At 45.1% G+C, this 18,997-nt stretch overlaps 2 protein-coding genes across 2 annotated transcripts in view; one reads left to right on the forward strand and one right to left on the reverse strand.

The window, feature by feature from the left end:
- Gcfc2 (GC-rich sequence DNA-binding factor 2) overlaps positions 1–6,713 on the forward strand; it is a 36,925-nt gene extending 30,212 nt beyond the window's left edge. Inside the window, exons 15-17 of the mRNA XM_021164992.2 lie at positions 1,466–1,612; positions 4,893–5,017; positions 6,060–6,713. Of these exons, the coding sequence (XP_021020651.1) occupies positions 1,466–1,612; positions 4,893–5,017; positions 6,060–6,177 (390 nt within the window). The 3' untranslated portion in view covers positions 6,178–6,713. The remainder of the gene's footprint in view (positions 1–1,465; positions 1,613–4,892; positions 5,018–6,059) is intronic.
- Positions 6,714–9,668: 2,955 nt separating this feature from the next.
- Positions 9,669–13,998, reverse strand: Mrpl19 (mitochondrial ribosomal protein L19). The gene is made up of 5 exons (XM_021165175.1): positions 13,753–13,998; positions 12,257–12,375; positions 11,948–12,082; positions 10,324–10,505; positions 9,669–10,193 (listed from the first exon to the last, which is right to left on the reverse strand). Exons 1-5 carry the CDS (start codon positions 13,971–13,973, stop codon positions 9,972–9,974), a joined length of 879 nt encoding a protein of 292 aa, XP_021020834.1. The 5' UTR covers positions 13,974–13,998; the 3' UTR covers positions 9,669–9,971.
- Positions 13,999–18,997: the final 4,999 nt, after the last annotated feature.

Genomic DNA, 18,997 nt, shown 5'->3' on the forward strand with positions numbered 1-18,997 from the left:
GTGCTAGTCTTTAAGTGTGTCTATATTAATCTTTGCAGCTGAATAATACTGTTGAACCACTCCACTCTGCCACGATAGCACAAAACACTCACAGGCTATCAGTATGCAAGCAAATGAACTGTGTTTGGATAAACTTTGCTTTCCAACACTGAAATTTGAATATCACATTTTCACAGGACACCCAGGGCTACACAGAGAAACCCTGTCATAAACAAACAAACAATCAAACAATATTCTATATTGACTTGGTTGTGTTGCGTTGTTGGAGACAGTCTCACTACATAGCCCTGGCTGTCCTAGCCGTTGCTATGGAGATCAGGCTGATCTTACACTCCATGGCATGCCTTCCTGCCTCTGCCTCCTGTGCACTGGAATTAAAGGTGTATGCCACCTGTAGTCTGTTTTGTTTTTTAATATTTTGAAATGTCCTTTAAAAATGTAAAAGCTGTTCTTGTCTCATGGACACTCCAGTTAAATTTAATTTCGGTGACCTGATGGTCAAAAAGCTACAGTTAAGGCAAATCCAGGCCGGTGGAGGTAGATATAAGGAGGTTGGTTGTTTCAGGACTCCACAGTGACTCAGTACAGGTGAGGAACACAAGTCTGTCTCAGCCAAGTGCCAGATGCTGGCACTGTACCTGTGTCCGTCTTAGCTTTTGTAGGAGATGGAGGGAGGGAGCTTGGAGAGACCGTGGGTCTGTGTTGGATATAGCAAACCGCACACAACTGTGGAGATGGAATGAGCCCAAGAACGAAACTGTGATTTAAATGCCAAGATAAAGGGTCCCAGGGTACTGAAATGTCCATCATGTTTGAGAAGACAAGGACATAAATGTCCCTAGCAGGAGCAGTTTCAGTGCAGTGAGTGTATGTGTGTCATGGCCAAGTCAGGAAGATGCTTTCCCAGACAGGCAGGGAGGTCAGTGACAGTGCAGAGTGGCGTGTGTCAGTCTCCATTCAGAATACTAGGGGAAGACTCAGAATTCGCATTTCAACTCACAGAAACCTAGGAATTCAGCCTTCCAAATAAAACCAGTATTTACTCGTAGATCTCACTACAGGGCACTTCACCCCCTTTATCAGCTCAGCAGTGAGGCTTCTGGCATTGCCTGGCTTCCCACACATGGATACCAGCCTTGACAGTGCTTTCTGGTCCTGGCAACCACAGTCTTACACTTAGTGGGCCAGACAATAGGGAGGATGGGTTACAGTGGGGCGCTGATCTGGAGAGGCTCTGGTGGAGTTCCATGGGGCATATTGCCGTTGGTTACCCTAGACTGGAAATAGGATGAGCACATGCAAGGAGGTGAGAGTCAGGTATTCACTTGGGGAATTTTTTCTCTTCCAAAGCTGACATGTACAAAAAGGCCAGCTAGTAGTGAGAGTCAGGGAGCTCAGCCAGTTCTTTATGTCCCACTCTAGCTGCTAGGGAGGACACACATAATTACTTGGCGTTTTCTTTTAGCTCTTCCGAAATATTCTTCTTTGGAATGGCCTTCTCCCAGATGATACCTTGCAAGATCTGGGACTGGGGAAGCTGCTGAATCGCTACCTTATTATCTCTCTTACTAATGCTGTCCCTGGACCAGATGTTGTTAAAAAGTGCAGCCAGGTAAGTTGTATAGAGACCAATTCTAATTATGACATTTTATATATGCTGCTCGGCGTGGTAGCTTACATCTCTAACTCTGAGGTAGAGGAAGTGTTGGAAGCCAGACAACCTGGCTACAGGAGGGTGAGACCCTCTCAGAGCAGCAACAGAGCAAGAGCTGAGATTAGGTAAGGGCTGGACAGTGAAGACTGCACGTAGAAGACCTGCATTCAGCTCATAATCCCCACCCCTGTAACTTAAGCACTGACGGGGAATCCAGTGCCCTCTTCTGGCCTCTTCAGAAACTTGGACATACATACACAAAGACATGAATTTATTGAAATCTATATTGTATTACAATCATTAATTAAATTGTGGAGCTTGCACATGAATAAACAAATGAGTTTCACAGAGTAGAGCCCAGAAGCTATTTTAATATTTAAGAATCAGTATTCTGGTTTGAAACAACAGTAGTGGGGAGAAGCATTTAGTAAATGATGCCAGGAGCCAGCTGCCCTCTGCACACACCTGAGTCTCAGTGCTTGAGAGGCTGACGCAGGAAGAGTGTGTGCTCAAGACAAACCAAGAAGGGAGGCAGGGAAGAAGGAAGGAAAGGAGGGAGGGAGGAAAATAGGAAGGTGGTTGTTGTTTTAAGAAAAGGAGTTACTTCTAAATGGCAGAAGAAATGGGAAAAGGCAATAAATTTGTGAAAATAATTTGACAAATATGAACTGGATAAAAAAGAACAAGTCCAAAAGGTATGGAGATAAAGTTGCCATTAGTAAGTAAACTTAAAAGTGTGTTCAGGTGGCTTGCTGGACTATTCTTTCTCCTGTAACTTATATATGACTTTTTATGTACTAAGAAATTAAAAAGAGTTAACTAGATTAGAAACTAGGAAAGGAGCTATAACACATAAGATTAAAATCCACATCAAATTTAAAAAGCCAGTAAATAATTTAAAGACTGTTATTGGAAATGGTCCCAAAATAGGCTAGTCAAATCACCACAAATGGGTATAGAAAACAGCCTACCAACTGTGCACAGTGGTAACACCAGCAGAGAATGCTAGTGAACGTACTGTGAAGACGCACAGGAAAGTGGGCCTGCTGCTATTATTCAACTGAAATCCCCAGTTGTGACATGAGACTGGGCTGCTGCTGTTCTGGGGCTGTAGAAGCCTGTGTCCTGCAGTGTGGGGGCACTGGTATTGGAAAACAAAACTCTGTTACTGCCAGGAGCAACACAGCTCTAAGTATTTATCTTAGGACAAAAATCAGGCTTGTATATACTGATTTTAAGCATATAAAATACTATACCATTATTTAATAGACGGTAACCCAAGCTACCTGCATTAGTTACTTTTCTGTTGCTGTGATAAAACACCATGGCCATGGGAGACTTAAAGAAATTAGAGTTTATTTGGGATTGTAGTTTCAAAAGAGAGTCTATAATGGAGGGGAAGGCCTGACAGTAGGAGAACACTGAGAGTTCTCTACTTGAGCCACAAGCTGGCAGTGGAGCCAGGCTGTGAATCTCATCCCATCATCCCGTGATGTGATGTGCACCCTCCACAGGTTCTTAACGTCCCAAAGCAGCACCACCTACCCAGGGCCAAGATTCAAAGTTTCAAATATTTGTACCTAGAAAGGGTGTTTTTCTGAAAACACTAAAATACTCCAATGTCCCCCAAACAACTGATCCACCCATAATGTAAAAGTCATGGTGTTAAATGGTGCTGAGGAACGCGCCTGCAACTCCATCAGTATAGTTCTTACATTCAAATCATTCTCTGGGTGGACTGGGGAGGTGTGTTTACACAGCTTCTCCACAGCAGGTTTGGAGAGCTGAGCCACAGGCCAGTATGTGGTACTTCATATATGGGCAGGCTTGCTGGTTCAGACACGTGTGAGATAGCAAAGCATGGGAAAGCAGGTACCTGTGAGTAACTTCCAAGCCAGTCAGGACTGGTTCTAAAACTTTGGGAACGGATATTGCTTGCCAAGCAAGTCTTCCATGCCTCTGCCTTCTGCAGTCACATGTCTTCTTTTTTTCCCTCCACAATTAAAGACTAATACAGTGAGCCTTTCTTTTCCCTGCCTTCACCTGCTTTGTCTTGCATGTGTTGATGGTGCTGCTGCTGCTGCTGTATCAGATTCAAGGCCTCACACACTTAAGCACCTGTTCTACCACCTACACATTCAACAACACCCAGCTGTCACTATTCTCTCTCTCTGTCTACATAGTTATATATATTTATATATATGTGTATACATATATGTGTGTGTTTATATATACATATACATGTATATATATGTGTGTGTGTGTGTGCATATATATACATACACACACACACACACTTTTTTGAGGCAGGCTGTGTCTGCTGCCTAGGCTGGCTGGCATGGAGCTCAGAGTCCTTTCTGCCCCCAGCTCTCAGATGCTGGACACCTATCACCATCCCCAGGTCTCATCCTCTACTGCCATTTTAAGGCTGCTTTTAAGGCTGGCCCTAGACGTACTTCTTTCTAGCCCTTGTATTCCTTTACAATGCATGTTTGGTGTTTTGGCTTCCTCCTTTCTGGTCTCAGATCCTTGTCTTGTGACCATCCAAGAACTCTGTTTTCCTTCATCGAGTTCCCTTCTTTTCCTTCCTGTTGCTATGAGGAAGTTAATTTGTTTTCAACATTTTCCTGACTTTCCAAAAACTCCTCTCCAACGTGTTATTTTTGGAGAAGGATGGTTTTGGCTTGTCTTTCTGCATGCACGGTATTGATCTGTCTGGCCTCCATGGGCATGGACAGCACACTGGATAAGAGCAGAGTGCCGTGAATTTTCTTCCCTTCAGTATACTTATATCGAGTCCCCTGCAGTTTCCTTCTCTCGGATGTCTGTACACATCGCTAGAGTTCAGAGCACATTCCATCTGCTTTATGCTTTTAGCCATGAACAATGACTAATCAAGTTGGGTTTTTTTTTTTTTTTAATCTCGATTATTTTATATGTATGGGTGTTGTGCCTCTGTGTATGCCTATTCTGTGTGACTGCAATACCTGAGGAGGCCAGAAGGGGGCATCAGATGCCTTGGAACTGGAGATAGAGATGGCTATGAGCTGTCATGTGGGTTATAAGAATTGAACCTGGGTCCTCTGGGAGAGCAGCCATTGCTGGTAACCACTGAGCCACCTCTCCAGCCCAGAAGAGTGATCTTTTTAATGCCATGTTACCTTTGATGCAGGGAAGAGAAATCTCAAGCTTTCTTTGCCTCTTGTATTTTAAATCTGCCATGTGTCTTGACTGACAGATAGCAGCATGTCTACCAGAAAGATGGTTTGAGAACTCTGCTATGAGGACATCAATTCCCCAGCTAGAAAACTTCATTAAGTTTTTGTTGCAGTCTGCCCAGAAATTATCCACAAGTGAATTCAGGTAATGCTCACTTAATTTTTCACCTCCAAAGCATTGTGCGGATTTTTAATGTTAGCAGTTTTAAGGAGCTTTGCACTTTTACTATAATTTTTAAATCTGGGTCTTGGGTTATAGCCAGTTTAACAGAGGATCTGCCTAGCAACAAGAGGCCCTGGGTTCAATCTAAATACTCATCAACCAGGCATTGTGGCACAAGCCTGGAATCCTTCCGTAGTGTTGAGGAAGTCTCGATGTGACTGCTCCCATCAGCTGACAGCATAGTGACCACTGAAGCTGACAGCACAGTACTGTGGAGAGCCTGATCAGACAGGCTTGCTCTGGGTTCTGCTTCTTACTGTCATCCGCATACAAATTTTCCAGAATATTGTATATTGGACTTTGCAATTACAATCATGAGGCATATGAAACTGTAGTCATTCTAAGAACTACAGCATTGGCAGTTTTATGTCTGTGCCAATACTGAGGTGTATTTATACAAATGGATGATACAGGCTGTTATCAGTAGGCTATAATGTACATGTTTGTATAGCTAATACAAAAATACATAATGTGGTCACAGTATCCAGTATGTGAAATGTGCACAGCTGCATGTGCCCTGCTTTGATAGAACTATCAGCATATTTGTTCATACCAGCAGCATGGCAGCGTGTAATGTTTCATTGTGGCATGTTAGCTAGTGTCACTGTACCTTAGGGATTGACTAACTCTTGGCCTTTAACTGAAGCATCACTGCATATAATGAGGTATAAAAGGGACAGCACCTCTGTATTGTATGTGGCCCTAGATACTGGCTTAGGTCCTCAGTCACCACTGTTACTCCCTTCTGACCTATTATAGTACTTCACTACTACCACCACCACCACCACCCCTTTCCTTTTCTTTCATCTTATTTTTTTTTTTTTTTTTTTTTTTTTTTTTTTTTTTTTTTTTTTGCTAAGGATCAAATTTAGGGCCCACTGCCTGCTTTATAAAGGCTTTACCGCTCCTGTGCCTCTCGCTTGGCCGCTAAGGGGAGAGTAAATGCTTTTTGGTTGTTTTTCAGGAATGAAATCAGTGAAATAATTCTTATCCTGGTGAAGGTAAAAGCTCTGACTCAAGCCGAATCCCTCACAGAAGAGCATCCCCTGGAGCCCTTCACAGCCCAGAGTACAGGTGTTTGAGTGCGCCGTGTGGGAGTGCCCAGAGTCAAGATGGACGTGTCACGGCCGATGCTGCCTTTGCTGGATGCCCACTTAGGGCGTGGCCAGGCCTCCTGGTGCTGTGTCTGAGGGAGGTAATGCACAGCAGCAGCCGAGCTCAGTGTGTGCTCTCTTACTCTCTCGACCCGGAAGGAAGGAAATGAAGCAGTCTAGACACAGAAGCATGCCTCAATCAAAACCATCTTCAGCAAACTCCAACTGTTTGCAGATCAGCTAATGAGGAAGCTCTATCTCTGGATGGTTTCTTTGATCTTATTCTTTGGTGGGGACTCGGTCTCATTCTGAAGTGTAAGGAATTGCTTATTATTAAATAGCTAACACATTTTTATACAAACTATCCTTTCAAAATCTGTACTGACTTACTGTGTGAAATCAGTGCAGGAGAGTACCAGTGAGTCTCCACATTTTAATTCATTGTCAGTTTGTTAAAAAAAAAAAAACTTTAAAAATAAAAGATTTATTTTTATATGTGTGGTCATGTATGTACCTGGGTGGGTTTAGCACTACCGCCATGTAGGGGCCAGAGGGCATCAGGTCCCCTGGAACTGGAATCCAGGAGGTTGTGGGCCATCTAATGCGCTTGGAACCAAACCCAGGTCCTCAGAAGAGATCTTCACCCTCCCTGTGAAGAATGAAGCTGTGTTGGTTTGAGTCATCTATAAGTCCTTCTGAGATGTCCATCTTTTTCATCTTTTGCCTGTGCTCTGACAAAAAGCTTTTCAGAAAACTTAACATTTTTCTTTTAATTTTGTGTAACTTTTTTTTATTTTTGTAACAAAGTTATTAGCTCATAACAAGTGAGGCTTTTTTGCTCTGTTTTGTGTGACTCATGGTAGGAAGAAAAAGGCCATTTCTATTTTAAATACAGAAATGTAAAGTATTTGTCTAATTAAGGTAGTCTGAGGCCAGGTAATTAAGAAATTAGGAACTTTTCTCAAAATGATTGTATTAGTGTTCTTAAGTATATTTGTTAAGCAACTCAATGATGATCCTATATTTATTTTTTCCATGTTGTCATTTTAGACATTTGCTCATTACAAAAGCATGTGTATATGTGTACAGAAAGTTTTGTATATAAATGGCAGAGACTTTATTTTTGCTGTTATAGGGCACTTTTGAAAACTGTTCTCTGGCCTTGGCTTCTTCGAGATGGCCGTGTGGGTGGCCGTGCTCTCGGTCACCATCTCTGTTCTTCACGGGATGTAGAGTAGTAAGCCATCACCTTTAAATCCCATTACGCCTGGCATGTGGCTTCCAAGCTTCTTTGAAACATACTGTGACGCTAACTCTACTGCCCTTTTAGAGTTCTTACTCCTTCCTCCTAGTCCTGTGAAATGGAGGAACTGACACAACAGGTACACACACTCCCCTGGCGATTCATCTCACAGACCCAGTGAGCTCAGGCCAGCTGGGGCTACATGAGACCACGACAAAAACTTAATAACCAGAAACAACAAGCTTTCATTCTCCGTCTCTGATGGTTTCTTTTGTGGAGACTGGGTCTCATTCTGAAGTGTAAGTGACCCTGATCTTGGAACCCTCCTGCCTCTGCCTCCCAAGCCTTTGGATTACCACACCTGGAATGGAAAACTTAAAAGGCCTAACTGCAGAGACACCGTGTTTGTGAATTAGAAAACTAATTTTAGGTAAAGTCTTATTCTCCTTAAACTGACCCATGAATTTATTGTCAACACTGAACCAGGTTCAGGAAAATAAAGCATACAGGAGAACAGCCTAGGGCCCTTTGTACCCACCCACACAGACAGGTCTAACGGGAGACCTGTGTGTGTCTCAGAGGCAGAGACTGGAGAGACTCAGTGGCATTCGTTTCCCAGGACCCACACCAGGTGGCTCACAACCACCTGTAACTCCAGCTCCAGGGGGTCTGATGCAGTCACACAAGCATACACTTAAATAGAAAAGAGGTACTCAGTATCTAAACTCCAAATAATGGTTCCAGGAAGACAGAAGCAAAGGAGAGAAACTCAGCAACAAGAGCCAAGTCTCCCAGAACTCGAGTCAGAGCACTGAGAGGCTTACCCACAGCCCTAACCTAGGTAGATAAATGTACCTGCACATGCACCAAGCACAGCACAGATTCTCTGCTGTCCAATCATGCCCAAGGAGCAGAAACCAGATGACGCTGGGTTTCTCAACGCAGCATGGAAACTTCAGAGAAGAGAGACAGTACAGGCCAGATAGTACAGTCTCTCTCAAGAGTAAAACGTGGCCAACGTGACTGAAAGGACTCCTGAGCCTGACCATGAGGTATATGTATGCCCATGGAGGTCCACACACATGCACATCTCTGGAAGCTAGAATAATTAAGGAGTTAGCAGCCAGGAAAATGAAGACACGGAATGCAGAGCAGCTCACCGGAAAAATAGTCCTGAGATCCAGGCTGGCACTGTGATGTTACAAATGGGTTAGCCTTTACTCTGTGAGGCATCCCAGCTTCCCATCCCATGTTCAGCTGCACTCTGCCCCACTAGAGGGAGTGTTGACCCCCAAGAGCTGAAGCTTGACTCAGGGAAGATAACACTCTCTGACCACCTCCCTGCTGGACATTCATCACCCAGTCCACACAGGCCCTGCCAGGTACCCTGAGGTGTCTTCTGTTTAGCAGACTTCACTTGGAATTTTACCCATGGAATTCCTCACAAGTGGCTTTTGTAAATTTGGGGGAAATGAAGCCAGATGGATAACAACTCAGATTCCCACATTCTTCTTAAAACTGCCATGTAGCAAAACAGGACCCTTTTCTACCAGCTATGAGCCTGTCAAAACTAGACGTTTAACACTGGAGAGATTGTCAGGTGGGTGTGTTAGCTGGGGTTCCATTGCTGTGAAGAGACGCCACGACTAAGGCAAGTCTCATAAGGGACAACATTGAATTAGGGCTGGCTTACAGGTTCAGGGCTTCAGTCCATTAACATCATGGAAGTGTCCAGGCAGACACAGCTGAGAGTTCTGCATCTTGATCCAACTACAGCTAGCAGAGTCTGACCACACTTGAACATGAGACCTCAAAGCCCGCCCCACAGTGACATACTTCATCCAATACGGCCACACTTCCTAACAGCACCACTCCATATGGGCCAAGTATATTCAAACGACCGCCTGTGTCATAAGCAGCTGTAACTCCAGTTCCAGGCAGTCTGATACTCTCTGGTCTCTGGAACCATGTGCACACATACAGGCCTGGGTGCTAGGAACTAAACGCAGGGCCTCTGCAAGAGTAGCAAGTGCTCTGCACTACTGAGCCACCTCTCCAGCTCCTAGCCTTACATTTTACCTTGCACTGTCGTGTGTTTATGGTTTTTTCCCTACTCCTCTTGCTCAGATCCCAGGTCCTCTTATTCTGGTGACGCTAACTTCCCTGGCTACAGAAAGGGATGAGTGCCAGGTGCTTTCTCCTTTTAGAGGAATAAACTGACATGCAGACTTTATGCTAGGTACCGAAAGGTGAGGAATGCTCGTTTAATCACTATGTTCTTACAAAGCAAACGTAATGGCTTTCAAACCAAATCCTGAGAGCTAATACGTTAGCCAAAGGCATTCTCAGAACAAGGGCTTAAAAGAAAGGTACTTTTAAGTGTGTGTGTAATTGCGGACCACATACGCAAGTAAAAGTGCCAATGGGCAACTTTTAGGAGGTGGTGCTCGCCTTCCGCCTGGGATCCAGAGTCAAGTTCAGGACATCAGGCCTGAGCAACAGGCGCGTTTACCTGCTGAGCCATTCACTAGTCCCAGGATCAAGACTTCTTCGATGCTTCTATTTCTTCCCACAATGCAGCTTCAATTTTTGAAGTGTCATATTCTCTCATCATATCAAACTCAATCCATGGCTTGTTCCACTTCTGGGCTTCTTTCATTTGCTCTTCAGTTAAAGCAAGATCAAATCTGATTCCTTTAATGTTGAACTTTGGACGTTCCCAGCGTTTGGACCACGGCTTTGGCTTCATTTTAACTTTCAGCTTAGCAAAACAAAAACAGGAATTGTGGGTTGGTGAGGTGCACACAAAAGTCTTCCCCCCCACCCCCACCCCCAGGTCTTCTGCAGGCTTTTCTCTCTTACTTGCCCCTGAACAAATGCACAGCATCTACCTTGTTAACAGGCACTTCCTGGCAGGCCTCCTGTGGGACCGGCTTCATATTCACGTCAAAGGTGCTGTACTCGGGAAGGGCGTCCCGTAAGTACAGCAGGTTGTCATCCAGCCGCTTCTCTAACTTCACCACCTGGATCTCCTGGATTCGAGGATTATACAGTTCAAAGCAAATCTCCACACCTAAAAAGGGAACAGGCTGCTTCAAGCCATGGACTCACCACATTAAGTCCAGACTCCTGCAGTACTTTACCGTACAGTGTAAAGAAGCCAGCAAGTGGGGACTGAGCAAACACATGCCATTTTTAAAGATCAAGATTATCAAAGCAAAACAAACTAAATCCCATTTGAATTGAAAAATAAGAAATTGAATGACGTGCTGTAAGACGTCTATAAATACATCACCCCATCACCCCCACCTCTTCAACATACATTACCCTGGGAAGAGAAAGCCTCAGCTGGAGAACTGTGTAGACCAGACTGGCCTGTGGGTATGTCTGTAGGGCCAATTGATATAAAGGGCCCAGTCCCTTGTGGGAGGTACCATCCCTGGGCAGGTGGTCCGAGGCTGGATGAGGAGTTGGCTGACAAAGAGCCCACGAGTGAACCAGCAAGCGGCACTCTGCCACGGTTTCTGTCTCTCTTAAGACTGACCTGAAGATGTGTAAGCTGAAATAAACTCTAACTGCATTGGCTACAGAAAGGGAATGAGTGTCAGGTGACTTCTCTTTTTAGAGCAATAAACTGACATGCAGACTCTCACCCTCGAAGTTGCTTTTGGACATAGTGTTTCATCACAACAACAAAGATTGCACTAGTGTGCCAGGGAGAGGCCCTCCTGGCACAAACAGTAGCGTGGTAAGCAAGGTGCCTTTATGAATGTGAACCTCCAAGGTTCACCTTCAAGACCTGCTCTCATGGTAGCTCACTGGTGAGTACCCCAAAGTGCACCCGGAAGAATAAACACTCTTACTTGCTGTTTCAATTCTCCTTTCTAGAACTTTACCATTTGTTCTGCTGGGTCAGTCACGGCATGTGAGACTGCTTCTGACACCATAACCTGTCATGACAGGTTATAACATAACTATGTCACAACATAAAGCAAAGTAGGGACCTTCATTTTAGGAGTCCCAGTGGACTTCGGGGTGTCTGCTCAGAAAGGGGTGAACCTGCTAAATGTGACAGCTCACATCTCTAATCCTCTAATCCCTGTCCTCAGGAGGCAGAGATTTGAGGATACTTCAAGTTTGAGGTCAGTCAGCTCTATATAGCAAGTTCCTGGCCACCCATGGCCTATATGGACCATCCCGTTTTAAACACACTGCTAGCAAAAACAAAAGGAATCTCTCTTCACTGCTTTATACAATGTCTCCATACTTGAAAATAACCATGTTTGTTTAGGCAAGGTCTCACTAGGTAGTTTCTGCCTCAGCACATCCCTGTGCTAGGATGGCAGACATGTCACCATGCCCAGCCCAGTCTAGTCCTAATGGGTGTTGCCCTATAATAAAAGCCCTCAAAAGAAACTAAACAGTGCACGTTAAACAGTGAATGCAAGGCAAAGCACACATTATCTCTTGGGGAAATCCCAGTTTCACTCTCTGGATGCTCAAGAAGAAACATACCTTGTCCTTCAATCGTGTTCCTGAGGGTGAAAGTAGCCCCGAGCCCATTCCCTGATCGCTTGATGCAAATCCCCAGGAACTGGCTGGTTTTTCCACTGGCATAGGGGTCAGCTGTGGTGACACGAAGTATGCTTCCTACAGAGTCAGAAGAGAAGCAAGCTCTGACACAGATGCAGGAATGAACAAATAAGGCTTATATCTTAGTATGTCAGAAATAAATAACAGCAAAACCCAGACATCTGAAGAATAATCTGAAGGCAATGAAAACTCGCGCCCAACACCTGCTGCCAGACGCCTGCCGTTACTCACCAACATAGAACTCTGGAATGGGAAGCACCTTTCTCCTGTCTAGCATATCTTTTCTTTCTATCTTAAATTTCAGAGGGCTTGTTCTCCCCCTTGGAGGGATGAATTCAGGACTCAGGAACCTATAAAAAAAAATTAAAAATGAAAGGTGATTTAGGCCAGCATAAGAAAAATCAAGGGTATAATGTAGATGTATTTAATTCTTTCAATTTGGATTGCAATGTTATTTCTAAAACCATGGTTTCCAAAACCATTGTTAATGCTCACTCCTGAGAACGCACCAGGCATTGTGTTTAAATGGTTATCATACATCAAGTAGCCCTCAAGGTCTGGCATTTGTGCTAAGGGTTTGTTTAGCTGTCATCCTGAGCAGCTACTGGGGCTTAGGAAGCTTTAAAGAGTTTCAGCCCGGTACAGGAAACATGTCACTGGGCATCTACCCTTGAAGGCAAGGCAGAGACCCTGGCCCCTTTCTGTTTCTCCTTTTGCTTTTACCTAGCTAATGCTTCCTGTCGTGCTGTACTGTGTCACTGCAGGGCCCAAGTGACAGGGCCAGGACCAAGCAGAATTAACTACAACTGTCCAAACCCTGAGCCAAACGAATTTGTTCCCTTTAGGCTGGCTGTCTCTGGTGTTTGTCACCACACAGGCAAGCTGACCCATAGTAGCATAAGTTAATCCTGAGACCAGTTAGATGTTTTATTGTCATCTTACTTAAAAAAACACAAAGCACAACTGGAGCTTAAAGGTGATGAACCGCTGACATAATTACTATTTGTTACAATTTTGTCAACAGTTAATACGCTGCATTTCTCTCAGTCTGCAAAGCTGATAAGCACAAGTCTCCCCCTGAGCTATAAATATGGAGAAAATATATACAAATCACCAGCTGCAAACTGACTTTAGAAGAAATCTTCCATCGAGCATAGGGATACCCACCTTTGATCCTAACATTTAGGAGGCAAAAGCAGACAGATCTCTTTTGAGTTCAAGGCCAGCCTGATACACACCCACAAATTATTGTGTATTGTGGTTGGAGCGCCCAGCATAACATCTACGTAGGGATTTGAAGGCAAACTTTGGAGTACGGTCTCGCTTTCCTCTATGGGTTCTAGGCATGGATTTGGGTGGACAGGTTTGCACAAGAGACAACTTTCACAACCGAACTACCCTGCTGGTCCATACTGTTAAGCTTTTGAACATGCATTTATGTAGGTACGACGGAAAAGAGTGTGCTGGATCCACGTGCCTGAGCCGATCTGACCTCCCCAAACCCTTCCTCCTGGATAGAATCTGTTGGCCAAGGCTCACCGTGGTGGATTTTAGGACAAACTGAGGGAAGGGAGTTCAAGCCTGCGTCTTTCGGGATCTAGAGAGGGGCAGACCCGGAACCCGATTTCGTGCAGCCCGGCTACAAAGCGGGTATCAAAGTGTGCGCACGCCCACGCAGCAAGAGCTGCTGGCACCCGCGCACTCCCACGCGGCCTCGGCCGCCTCACCTTCTCTCGTCTTCCGGGACTCGGCGCCGGTCCACGATGACAGGTTTCGGCGGTGGCTTGAACCCACCGGGCTCGGAAGGCCCGGTGCTCTGAAATCGGCTTGGGTCCGTGCGGACACGGCAGGCATCAGATGCGAAGGCAGCAAGCCGTGGTCTGGCCATTCGGACGCTCCGAGCCAGGTACAGGGACGCCCTACAACTTTCTGCCATGGAGGCCGCCATGTTTACACCCGCAATGAAGGGCCACAACTCCCAGAAGTCAGTGCGACTAGGTGTGGCCGGACGGTGGCTCCTATAGGACTAAACTTGCTTCCCGGTGTACCACCGCTTGTTTGAGAGAGTTATACCTGTAAATGTATATAATTTTCCTCTTCTCCATAATTTGCAAAGTTACACTTCTCTACAGGGTTAGCAAGTTTGTACATTTCACTAAGTACTGTGATCTCATTTGCATTTAATGAGTGACTATGAAGTGCATGGAGTGTGAGTGTGTGTGTGTGTGTGAGTGATTGCAGGTGCCCATGGAGGACATATGATCCCCTGGAGCTGGAATTACAGGCAGTGGCAAGGGACCCTATGTGGATGCTGGAAATTGCACATGGGTCCTCTGAAAAATTACGTGTTCCTAACTGCAGAGCCACCCTCTCCAGCCTCCTCGGTTCCACCTTTTATTTGCTTGTGCCTACATGAAAAACACAACTGTCACCTAAAGGGCAAAAGAGATAGTTTATTCTAGAGTCAAGAATTAATGAGGGGCTCAGAACACAAGATTTGGGTCACCACAAATCCATGTTCCAATAGAGTAACAATTCCATGGCATTTTCATAGTATCAGAGCCAAGAAAGCCATTCCTTAAACGCATTGGCAGGTACACCAATTTAGGAATGCTATATCAAAGTGGAGACGTCTCTGCTGTCTGCCTCAGTTGTGCTGATGGCCTTCTTAGCCTTCAGGTTGATGGAAGTGAGGAGGTTGCTGAATGAATTCCCTTAATAATAACAAGGCTGTTGGTTCACAAGCGAGTTGGTAATAAATTACCAATTGAGGGACTAATGGGCCAAGAGAGTTGGGCTCTGGATCTGCAGCACCACAATGCTTCAAGTCACTCACGTTTTAATTAGTTAATCAGCCTTGTAGAACGTTGCTTCTTTTAGGAAATTTTCGTTTGCCTCTTGTTTGATTATTGGTATTTAGTTCCTTGTTATGAATTCCGTGGGGAGCAATGAGTATCTTCTTTTGCTTAACTTCTGTCTTACTACCCAGCACTACCTGGCTCTCACAGGCTCCAAACAGAATAATAAATGCTAGCTGTTTTGTCAACCTGACAAAAGTTAGAGTCATCAAAGAGGAGAGTACCCCCAACTGAGAAAATGCCTCCATAAGATAGGTCTGTAGGTGGCCTGTAGGACTTTTTTTAAGTTAGTGCTTGATGGGGGAGGGCCCAGCCCATTGTGGGTGGTGCCATCCCTGGACTGGTGATTCTGGATTCTATAAGAAAGCAGGCTGAGCAAGCAATGAGGAGCAAGCCAGTAAGCAGCATTTCTCCACAGCCTCTGCATCAGCTCCTACCTCCATGTTCCTTCCTTGCTTGAGCTTCTGTTCTGACTTCCATCAGTGATGTCCACTGTTATGAAAGTGTAAACCAAATGCAAACTTTCTTCCTCACCTTGCTTTGGCCATGATATCTCATTTCATCAATAGAAACCTTAGCTAGGACAAAGCATAAAGAGAAAACCACCACTCTTAACAAATAGCCCCCATGGAGTCCTTGAGCTCACTGAGAACATTCCCTTTTCCAGAACTAAAACTGAGTTTGCCTCAGGCAGTTGGGAGGCATACAAGCTAAAAGGGATCCATTTCAAATCTTCTTGAATTGAGAGAGGCTTGGGAGACAGCTCCATGTAAGAACACTTACAGCTCTTGTAACAGTTCCCAGCACCCACACCAGGCGGCTCCCAGCTGTTTGTAGTTCGAGGTCCAGGGAAGCTAATGTACACTGGGTGTCCTTGGGCAACAGGACATATGTCCTGCACATAGACTCCTACAAGCACAGACACACACACACAGAGAGAGAGAGAGAGACAGAGAGAGTCAGAGAGAGACAGAGAGAGACAGAGAGAGAGAAAAATTGTTTGAAAAAAATTAAATAATTTGAGATTTGAGGGCAGCTATTGCTGGAGGTGAGGCTTAGTGGTACAGCACATGTCTGACATGTACAAAGATTGTGGATTTGAGTACATCATCACCAATACCAAAAAGAAAAGGAAGGAAGGAAAGGAGGGAGGGAGGCAGGCAGGCTGGCTGGCTCATACTCTCAGAGACGGTGAGTTGCTAGAACTATTTAATGCATGTGCGGTGTGATCATCAGTCTGGATTAACGCGCCACGGCTACCTCAGAGTCAGCATGAACATACAGAACTCATCCATCTTAGGCACCTCCAGCTTCTCCAGCGTGGGCTGTTCCAGGGACCTCCGTGGCCATCCCCGTAGCTCCAGCCCAACTCTCAGTGCCAGGACTGTTTCCTCCCGGCCTCTGGGTAAAGTGTTCTTAAAGCTAACCTAGAGCTGTCCAACAGCACACGAATCCTTGTGCTTCATCCTCTTCCTCTCTGACTCTGCTCCAGGCCTCCCTCCTCTTCTCTAGATCACTGCAGTTTATGACACCGGCTTGGCATTGGTCATGCTGTATTTAGTTACCTCCAGCTCTCCTCACTGCAAACACCAGCAGAAGAGAGAATTCAAAACTACTTACCTCAGGAACCAGCGAGACCGCTAAATGATTAAGAACACTGACTGTTCTTGCAGAGGACATAGGTTCAGTTCCCAGAACTGAATGTGGTGGCCTAACAGAGGGTCTGACATCCTCTTCTGGCTTCCTCCAACACATACACATAAATACGTTTTAAAAGACCTTTATTTCATTCTATTCAACTACTTCCCAAATTTCTGCCAACCAAATGCTGCCAGGCCACTTTACCCTCATTTTCGTATTAAAAGTTAGTTGTCGTTTTAATTATTGCACTAAACAACTTCATGGAGGAAAAATCAAAGAACACTTCTCACCCTGCCCCCTACCCTAAACCTCTGCAGCCCAGCAACTGGGATTCCATTCATGCAGCCGCTGGACCCTACCTTAGCCACTGCTTCTCTCCTGGCTCCTGGCTGGCTCTGCTCCTGGGCCTCTTTTGGTCCACTCGTCCACATCTCTTCTCTCTTGATCCCCGACCCCTCCTCTCAGGGCCTGGTTCAGTCTGCTGACCTTGTTCAGCCTGGACTCTTCCAGATGCCTCTGGCTGCGCTCTCCCTCACGTCTACAGTAAACCTCAGCCACACCTAGGAGCGTCATGTCCTCATTTTCCATTGCTTCTCATGTCCTGTTAGTGTGGCCCCACGAGTTCTGTCTGCTTGTGAGATTACATCTTCCACATTCACGATGGTATCAGGAAGCTTGGTAAAATGTCCAGATAGAGTTGAGGTGAGACATTAGTTAATGTGTGGGTCAGAGTTGATTCTTTGCCTCTAGCTTGTGGAGGTGAGGTGGAAAAATACAAAGTTTATATATTTGTTTAAAGGCTACAATGAAGTCGCAGCACATACCTTTAATCCAAGTGTTTGTGAGCCAGAAGCAGGCATATCTCTGAGAGTTCCAGGCCTGCTGGGACTACATAGTGAGACCTTGTCTCACAAAACCTAGGGGTAGAGGAGTCCAAGCGGAGAAAGGGCTCAGAGAATAAGAGGATTACTGCTCTTGCAGAGGACTTAGTTTCAGTTCCCATAAACTCTGTCGAGTGGCTTACAACAGCCTGTAACTACTGCTCCAGGGGATCTACCGCCTTCTTTTGGCCTCTGTGGGCATCTGCACACATGGGCTTATACATATACAGAGCCATATAAATAAAAATAAAATAAATCTATAGAAAGAAGTTATGAGCCTATTTGTGATGGTCACCTTTGATTGTTGATTGTCTCAGTCAGGGTTTCTATTCCTGCACAAACATCACGACCAAGAAGCAGTTGAGAAGGAAAGGGTTTATTCAGTTTACCCTTCCACATTGCCATTCATCACCAAAGGAAGTCAGGACTGGAACTCAAGCAGGTCAGGAAGCAGGAGCTGATGCAGAGGCCATGGAGGGATGTTACTTACCAGCTTGCTTCCCCTGGCTTGCTCAGCTTGCTCTCTTATAGAACCCAAGACTACCAGTCCAGGAATGGCATCATCCACAAGGGGCCCTTCCCCCTTGATCACTAATTGAGAAAATGCCCCACAGCTAGATCTCATGGAGGTAGTCCCCCAACTGAAGCTCCTTTCTCTGTGCTTACTCCAGCTTGTGTCAAGTTGACACACAAAACCAGCCATTGCATTGATTTAACTAAAACTTCAACTGAGAGACACACTACTGGGTGGACCTGTAGTTCCAGGAAGAATTAACTTCAAGGAGAAGCCCCTCTCTGAGAGTAGGGAGTGCTTTCATGTGTGTGTGTGTGTGTGTGAATTATGGATATAGATATGTGTGTATTATATATACATTTATACACATTCTATCAGTTCTCTTCTTCTAAAGAACCCTGACTAATACATGAGCCAGGGCTTAACCCATTGACGAAGCCATGACTCCCATACCCCAAACTCTCCCCCCAGACCCTCAGCCAGCAACCAAGCCCTCAACACATAGCTTTGGGAATATTTTTAAGGTTTATATATTTCATATGTGTGAATGTTTCACCTGCATGTATATCTGTATACCCTGTGCATGCCTGGTGACCTTGGGAGCCACAAGTCAGCACTGGATCAACTGGAACAGGAGTTACTATGGTAATGTACAGCTCAACTTTACAAGTCCCCAGTGTCATTTAAAAATCTAACACTTGGGTCTAGAGAAATGACTCCACGGTTAAGAGTATGTAAGAGGACCTCAGTTTGGATCCTAGCACACGTATTAGTTTACTACTGTCTGTAACTCCATCCCCAGGGGATATCCAACACTCCCTTCTAGACTCTATAGGCAACCACCCACACATACACACTCACAGACACATGTACATCACTGAAAATAAAATAGGACCCCCGACCCCAACAGTTTAAACGTCCAAAGTTTCTTCACTGTGAGCTCATATAAATGGTCTTCTGAGGCCGGGGTTCTCTCTCAACCCCCACATATGTACAAATGTGCCTACACCCAAACACATGTTCAAAGACAAAAAATTAAAAATACATAAAACTCATCTCTCACCAAGAGGTCACATGG

The sequence above is a fragment of the Mus caroli genome, chromosome 6 (genome assembly GCF_900094665.2).
Source record: "Mus caroli chromosome 6, CAROLI_EIJ_v1.1, whole genome shotgun sequence".
Taxonomy (NCBI): domain Eukaryota; kingdom Metazoa; phylum Chordata; class Mammalia; order Rodentia; family Muridae; genus Mus; species Mus caroli.